Raw genomic sequence first — 8,503 nt, 5'->3', positions numbered from 1 at the left:
AACTTTGCCTTGCATCATTGATTAAATCCCTCTGTGCAACAATGTAATGGATTACATATCTTCAACACACTTCTATTTGTTGTTGAACAATAGTGTCCCGCTATGGGTTTCCACCAATAACAATACTGTGGATACTGAATAAGCATCCCTACGTGTTATCATAGATGTCCCATAGTCCGAGCCACGCTTTCAAAAATGTCCTCCGTCTTATGCTGTAGCTTATTACTCAAAGACACCCATTCAAGCCTGGACAACAGGTTTGAGGTAACATTATTTTCTGCTGTCAAAGGCCATTCAGGAGTTTGCGTAACTCAATAGAAAAGGAAAGTGGTAAGAACTTGGTATAATAATTTTGATGTGCTGTGTGGCAAAACTGATCTCCAATGAAAACTGCTCCCCCTTGTCCTCCTCGTCTATCTGTCATTTATTGCCATGCTCAACAAAGCCTTTTTTCTTACTTCAGTCCATATTTTCCAATAAAATTCCAGTGTCTTTGTCATTGATTGAGGATTCCTTGAATCTAGTGTAATTTCTTGTGGTTTAGTGTTGCGCACGTAAACATCAGACTTGAAACGGATTATTTGGGTATGCTGTTTCCTTTCTCAGGAATGGAAAAAATTCCCAGAACCTCCCCCAAATATTTCTTTTACCTCTGTGGTTTTGGAATATAATGGTGAATGTTGTCATACCTGTGTAGCTGATGCTGCCATTTTGAGTTGCCCATGTTTTGTTAGTGTCCCCATGTCGCTGTGGTTTATGGTGAATCTGGTGATCCCATCTATGCCATTGTCTCTTGTCTCTGGCACCGCCCCTGACACGTTACTCAGGAGGCTCTTTCCCTGGGGGGAGCACACTGTCACGGGAACACGGGCGTCATCCCAGTGCTGCAGCTCATGTTGTCCTTTCCCGGGAGTCGTCGGTCGTTGTAGGCGTGCATGTTGATCACCGCATCCGTCTTCACCATGACCGGAGGCTGAGGCTTGTGTTTCACCCGCCTCTCGCAGGTGAACGACAGTCTGATCTCGTCCACCATGGCACTGCACAAAGACCTCTGGGCAAAAAGGGAGGATGAGGGGAGGGGAGCGAGAAGGAGAAGAGGGGAAGAGGGACGGGGGGTAAATGCCTTAGCTTTAAATTGGTCTGACAGCAGAGAGTGTCGACAGTCCAAGAGTGCAAAACACATTAGAACAGAACATTCATGTTGTGTTCATGTTCGTGTGTGTGTGTGTGTGTTGTGTGTTTGTGTGTGTGCATCTGTGGCTGTCAGCAATGTCAAATCACACCACCACATGCAGCCTGCACATGGTTCATTATTGCTGCTGTGTCAGAAAGAGTGAACACAAGTGCATTCTCCCCCATTACCTACAGTACATGAGAATGCATGCAACAACCCACTTAGTTGCATGACTCAAATTAGTGATTTACAACAGTAAAGGGTTCATGCTATTCTGACATCTGCAATGACTAATAACGGATTAATTCTCTATGCTCCAATTTGCAATTATGCTTGTTAAAATAAGTAAATGTTGTGGTGTTATGGCCAAGAACTCATAGGGATTAGCCAAAGGCATGTAAATCCTTTTATAACATGTTTGAACTAAAAGCCATGAACAGAGCACAGCTTTGGTTTAGAGGCTATGTGAAAAAAGTATCATAACAAAATAGGCATGGTTAGCAACTTCATTGCTAAGAGTGGGATTAAAATGAATTTAAATCCTAGTGTAATTTAATTAATGTTTAATTCATGTTTCGTCCCTCTAAACCACAGATTAAAAAGCAGATGAAGAGATATGGCATTCTGGATGTGATTTATGGGGACATCTACCTGCTCACGTTCTGCTGTCTTCCTTAGCTTGTAGATGAATTCAGCAATCGCCACAAAAACAGAGAGCACTAGGCCTGATGCCAGCACGATGAATATACCACCCAGGTTCTGGATACCCATGGGGCCGGTCTCGCGACGCTCTTCATCCAGGCAGCTGCTCCCGCTCCACCATTTCTCCTTCAGCATGTGCAGGCGCCCGTCCTCCAAGATGCTGAGGATGGCTATGGTGATTTTGTCCCTGTAAGGGGAGCCTGCAAGCAACAAAAGGTCTGCATTACTTTGGATGAAACGCCAGCTGGATTCTGTGATATTAGGGTTTAATGTGACTTAGGGAGAATTCCACAAGACTAAACATGTTATGGTATATTATCTCAGCAGTAGTAGAAAAAAAAAAGTCTTGTGTTGCATCGTCTCAGAACCCCCACTACCCCATCCCTCTAAGGCAACGCACACGCACACACTCACACACATCCCAAGTCATGAAAAGGACTTTGCTTGGTAGCCTCATATTAATATACACTACCAGTCAAAAGTTGGACACACCTGAGTGAATGCACTATGCTTTTCATTATCTTAAAGCCATTTAGATATAAACTCTTATGCTTAAATGCTTGAAATTTGTTTTTAGACAAATATAAATAGTGAAGTTGATGCCTATGTATGAATTTGTTTCCAAAGCTTTTGCCTTTCCATCAAGGCAAAGGGCGGCTACTTTAAAGAATCTAAAATATAAGATAGTTTTGATTTGGTCAATGCATAATTCCATTTGTGTTATTTCATAGTTCTGATGTCTTTACTATTATTCTAAAATGTGAAAAATAGTAAAAAATTAAGAAAAATGTGTGTGTCCAAACTTTTGACTTTCGGGAGTGTACTATAGTCATTGCAGAACCTCAGGTCTTACCAAGGGGAGTGCCGATTCCATAGCCTTTGCTGTCAATGATCCCTCCCACCTGTGTCAGGTTACAGTTCCGCCTAGTGATGTAATCGATAGTGGTGGACTCCATCAGGAGGGCATAGTCTGACTTCAGCACCCTCTGAATTCCATCTTCAATAGACTTCACCAGTGATGTGCTTGGCTTGCTACTCATAAAGGCCCACATCTTCTCAAAAGTAGAAACTTTAGATTTCTGCAAAGGATGAAAATAGCCTGTTAAAGAACTTACTTGAACAGTCTCCCTTGCTGCTGGTAAGGAAAAAGTAACTGATTATAAATAGTCAATGCTTGAATACTTGAACTGATAAATCTGTCAAATGACACTAGTTGGACACTCACAGCTTTTAAGAATCTTCAAGATCCTTTAGTCAGTGACCAAGTAGATTTATATGATTAGTCCTATAGATATTCATGGTCACCAGATAGTACCACAGATTAAAGCTTTGCAAGCATCTATTCTCGTCATAAGTGCTAGTGAGACAGTAATAATAGAGTCCCTCTCCATTAGTCTTGCATCAGGCTATGTGGTATTTCATGCAATTTTATAAGAGGGTCACATTTATACCATGTCTAATCCTAGATAATTACTGTCTCAGGACCATAAGGCATTTCAAATTGTGAAAGATACTATTATCAGCAGTCCTCCATTGTTATGTGCAATTCCAGTGGATGCAGTTCTGGTGGTTCAAATGGGAGATAATATGGTTATTTTGAAACATAAGAGCGGGAGATGCCCAGTGTTGCCAACTTCGGTCGACCCCACTTGACAACTTTATTTCTAAAATGCAACTAACAACAAATCTAGTGGAAATCTTAATGTACAGCTGGTGCCTATATATGCTACTTGCATGTCTTATCCAAGGAGGTCTGATGATCCACAGCGCTTCCCATACACATTGTAGCCTCTCCCTCTGCTAAGCGTGGGGGGCTACAGCAAATATGCAAATTACCATTTAACCTCATCTAGCGCCTTCTAACGACTTTTTGAGCAGCCGATAGCTAATTTGTGATTTCACAAAAACACAGCTCCTCTATAGAAGGCTGTCAGGTAATGCAACACAATCTCTGGCAGCCATATTGGAGGGCCTCTGCTCTTGGGCAACAGCAGGAGCGGATTGCATTTCTAAACGTACTTGGCAGTCTTAACTGTTCTGTTAAGATGGCCAAGTATGTTTAGAATCGATCAGATGTATCAGATGTATCAGTGGCGAAATGCACCATTTTGTGTTTAGATAGCTAGCCTGGTTGCTAGATAACAAAAACAGCCATTTATTTAGGTAAACAGAGCAGACTCTTCTCAAGCTACAACTCGAGACTAGGGCTAAAGAAAAGACAGTTTACTGTGTCACAGTAACCTAAATTTAGAAGCAAACTATCTTATCAGACCATTCACGTTTAACTGACCTACAACCACACACAACAATCTTTTAAAGATATCTCTCTTATTCTAACATGGTTGTTATATACGTAGCCATTATTTGCACACATCCAGTTCTCCAATGGACCTCCGTGATGGTGCCAGTTGTGGTTGCTAGTAGATTTGTGACACAACTGTAAAGCCACTATAGCTATTCCCCAACCTCCTCAGCATTTATCACTTCCCTCATCTGCCTCATCGAGTCAACCTCGTTAGCTCTCCCTGTCAAAGCGAGGAGGAACAGAGGGCACTTGAGCCTCGCAAGTCTGATGAGGTAATTAGACACCTGTGTCTCCTCCCATTAATAATGCCACAATCACAACTAGAATTCATGAAAGTAAATATAATGGACTAAAATAAGTTCCCTTTAGATAGTTACTGAAAATGAGTGAAAGTTCATTTCTTTTCAAAAGGTGAAAGAGATGAGTTGGATCCAGGCACACAGCTACAGTCATCAGAGGAAAGAACACAGTGTCGTCCTTGAATATCTTTGTTTCATGGAGTGCAATAAAATGAAAAATTTTGTTTCAGATTAAAGCAATCCTATATATTGTTGTGACTGGCAATTTAGGGATTTTATGAATAAACACAATGGGGTGCAATTCCAAGACACCACTATTCTTTTAGATGTAGATACTGTAGAGGTATCAGCAAAAGGCCTACGCCCCAATTACATGATGGAGGCAGGGGGATCCTCAAATACACACTCAACATTAAAACATACAGTATTTATGAAATACTCAACTATTAATTTTTTTGGGACATAAAAACTGGGGCAGTGAGATGCCCTGGATGAATTTTTTTTTTCCTCTAGCTATTGAATGTCATAAACTTATGGACTCCCTCTTTTCAATAGAAATGTGCAATGTTTTCATTTTCTTACTCGGAGAAACTGTAACTCTGTTACATGTGTTATTCAGCACCACAGCAGCAGCAGCATCTGAGGCAAGACTCAAAATAATAAAATAAAGTCAAAGACCCTGCAGGCAAACGCTGAAACTTTGGAATAAAAAAATCATTATGGAGGAACACATCAAACAGTGTAGAGAAGTGGAGAAGCTGAAGAATTTGCCTTTGCTGTGGGAATTAAGATCTAACTGGAAATATATATAAAAAATATCTTTTGTTGAATGGTATTGATTTTTTTTTCCTTGGGAAACATAGGCCTACTGAATAGAAAGAAAAAAAGTTTTTTGAAAAGTCAACTAAAAACTTAAGATTCCACATCTTGCCTCATTTCTTAACACATAAGTTTTACAACAGTATAATGTGTTTGTACTCAGCATGCTTCAGCTATGAAGGCTGCTTTCACACTGTGTAAAATAAGTGATGGAATCAAATTAAGGGACAATATTGTTGTGAGTTATTAAATCTGCACAATTCCTTCCGTAATTGATCTTTTAGTTTTTAATAGGAAATTCATAGCTCCGTCTTGTTATCTGTATTATACCTTGAAGAAAGACATGGTTGCACCATCTTTGACAACACCATATTCGATCTTGGTCTGCTTGGCGATGTCATCGGCGGAGTCCACGGGTGAGTCCATTCTCTCCACAGTGAGAAAGGCTGCTAGGTTGGCCGTGTAGGATGAAATGATGATGAGGGTGAAAAACCACCAGATCCCTCCGATGATCCTGGTGGACAAGGCTTTGGGCATCAGCTCCGAGCCTGTGTGGAACACAAAGAGAGAGACTGTTGAGCCGTTAAATATATAAAATTGTCCTGCCAAAACTGATGCAAGATTGTTTGCACTTTTGTACATGAACCTGCTAATGTTGTTGGAATTGCCTTGGTGTTAATCTAGGTGCATTGTCAGAGGGGAAAACAGCCTAGGAAACCAGATTAGGCAGATCAGTGAAACATTTGCCTGCTTCTCAATTCACGCAAGCCTTTACACCTGTCTATCAAGCTCCATAAGTGGCAGAAGACTATATTTTTTTGGGAGACTATAATTTTGTATTGCTTCTTGATCTAAATTAAACCAATAACAAAATATGTTTTAAGTGAAAAGTTAAATGTTTTAAGTGAAAAGTTAATGTGTCAAAAGCCATAAAAGCAGGGAAATTCAAATGATCCTCAAATATAAATTAAGCCAATTCTCTCTCAATGGTTTCTAGTACAAGGTTTTGACAACAAAAATCCTGTATTTGCTGCATTTACACATCATCACCTTCACATGGAAGATAGCTTACCATTCAAAAATTCTCTGTAAAAGCCGTTATTCATACTCTTCAAAGAGGTGACTGTCCAGGACTATTCACACTGTTAACAGCTTGCTACTACTAAATTATTACTACCACTATCAGCATCAAGTTACCAACTTAGATGTATCTAGTGAATAACAACATTTGCATTTTTTCCTACTCTTCTACTGTATCTTCTATCTGAAATTTTGGTTTTGGTGAACCAGCGGACATACAAGTCGATCTGTGAAAACAACATTAATAGAGGATGTGAAACAGCAGATCAGATATTGATAACCAAGAATCACACTTTTCAGTACAATGCAGTGGCTATACAAGCAATCAAGCAATGCTAATTCATCGAAGGCCTGCGTAGATTTCTAGCATGTAATTTCTTCGGTCATCAAGTTAACTGGATGTACACACTAACAGCAATGCATATTACAAACCAAGCATCAAACGATGTATAAAAAACAACAGGGAAAAAGACAAATTTAGGATATAGTACCTAGTCTGACTGACAGCGCACCTCTGCATCAGCCTTGACTTTGAGTGGTCCTTAGTCGAGTAATATTATGTTTACAATGGCTCTCTGACTGGTGTTAAAGTTACTTTATATCTCATCTCTGACAACCTTTAAAATACCCTTGTGCTTTGTGCACTCCGTTACTTTACTGAGAAGATTTATGAGGGCAATTCTGAAGAGTAACAAGCCCACAGAAGGGGGGCAGAGTGGTCAGCTCTTTAACCTCCCCTACCAAATTTGATTGGATTTGTCCTTTGTGGTTTGACAAAGGCTCTATGTGGTTGAAAACAAGGGGAGACAGTACCATTCCTTAATTCAATAGAGGGAAGATGCAGATCCCTCCTCTGGTTGCATTAGAAAAGAACTGAAACAACTGGGAACTCGATTGAATTCCACACTATAAAATGCTGTCGTCAGCAGGGAACAGTATATGGCATTGCACCAGAACACTCTAATAAATACAAAAAGCAGATTGGTCATATAGTGCCAAGGAAATAAAACGGTGTCAGTATGCTATACATTTCCTTGAAGAAGGACTCATATCTTGTAAGCCAACGAAATATAAATGTCTTCTCAGGGTAGAAGATATTGATACTATTTCAGTCAACAACACCACATCTATCTCACTGACTGCAGTACTGCTGCTATTCATACGACTGCAGTAGAGAGTGAACTTAGACTAAAACTGTTATGGGAAAATATTGGAGTACAAAGATTGCTGACACACTGGGATTTGACTCATGGCAAAATAGACACAAATTAAGTGTGCAGGCCCAGGAAAGCATAGACTTACAATAATAATAATAAGATTTACTTATAGAGCTCTTATCAAAACTGAGTGTTTTACAAGATAACTGGATAAGAAAGAAAAAAGAAAAACACAAAGGGCCAATGCACAGAATAATTAAGAATAAAACAGAATGAAGACCATAATTCAAGTAAACACAAGCAGTATGTACTGTATACTTCTATATTTTCTTTGTAATGCTGCCATTTCAGTAGAGCTGTGACTGAAAGGCTGCCTTGTGGATGTAGGCTAGTGTGTAATATACTCCCAGCTGACTATTATAGGTCAATCGTTTCACCTGTTGAGGGAAAATATTTACTGAATTTGCAGGCTCATAAACCACACTTGGCATTGTAGGCCAATTCCCTGGAATCTACTTGAAACAGTGCCAAATAGCTGACTGTGTAAGGCATAAGGTATTAATGTAGACTACATCTTTAGCTCAAATTTGGTGTAGACTAACATATACATTGGTGAAAGACAGGTAGCATTTTTATTTATTTATTAATTTCACAATAACGGTTGGGGCAAAAATTTAATTTGAAATTATTTATAGTAAGAGTTTGGTTAAGGTAAGACAGCAGACTCTGTCTGCAGTGGAGAATCTTGCTTTCATGGCACCTGCAAAGAAATATTGGAAATCTGAAGACTAGTGCCAGGTTGTTGTGTATGAACGACACATTTTTGCATACTACTTGAGTTGAGAGTATTTTCAGTATTTACTCTGTTCCAGAGTATAAGGGCACTGATGGAGAAAGCTTGATCAGCCTTCAGCCTAGACTGTGGAACAACCAAAACAGCACTGCAGGAGGATCTCAGGGTGCGCTT

At 39.7% G+C, this 8,503-nt stretch overlaps 1 protein-coding gene across 1 annotated transcript in view; it reads right to left on the bottom strand.

Moving 5' to 3' along the window:
- Window positions 1-856: 856 nt before the first annotated feature.
- The window catches only part of grik3 (glutamate ionotropic receptor kainate type subunit 3), an 89,241-nt gene continuing 81,594 nt past the window's right edge, over window positions 857-8,503 (bottom strand). Inside the window, exons 13-16 of the mRNA XM_071530806.1 lie at window positions 5,630-5,847; window positions 2,730-2,955; window positions 1,826-2,076; window positions 857-1,051 (exon numbers count right to left, since the gene is read on the bottom strand). Of these exons, the coding sequence (XP_071386907.1) occupies window positions 857-1,051; window positions 1,826-2,076; window positions 2,730-2,955; window positions 5,630-5,847 (890 nt within the window). The remainder of the gene's footprint in view (window positions 1,052-1,825; window positions 2,077-2,729; window positions 2,956-5,629; window positions 5,848-8,503) is intronic.

The sequence above is a fragment of the Centroberyx affinis genome, unplaced genomic scaffold, assembly GCF_046629955.1.
Source record: "Centroberyx affinis isolate AG114_WGS23_722 - 3 ecotype Tasmania unplaced genomic scaffold, CSIRO-AGI_Caff_v1 ptg001981l_1, whole genome shotgun sequence".
Classification (NCBI taxonomy): Eukaryota; Metazoa; Chordata; class Actinopteri; order Beryciformes; family Berycidae; genus Centroberyx; species Centroberyx affinis.
Note: the sequence above shows the minus strand (reverse complement) of the source record. Positions and strands in the feature narration are given on the sequence as shown.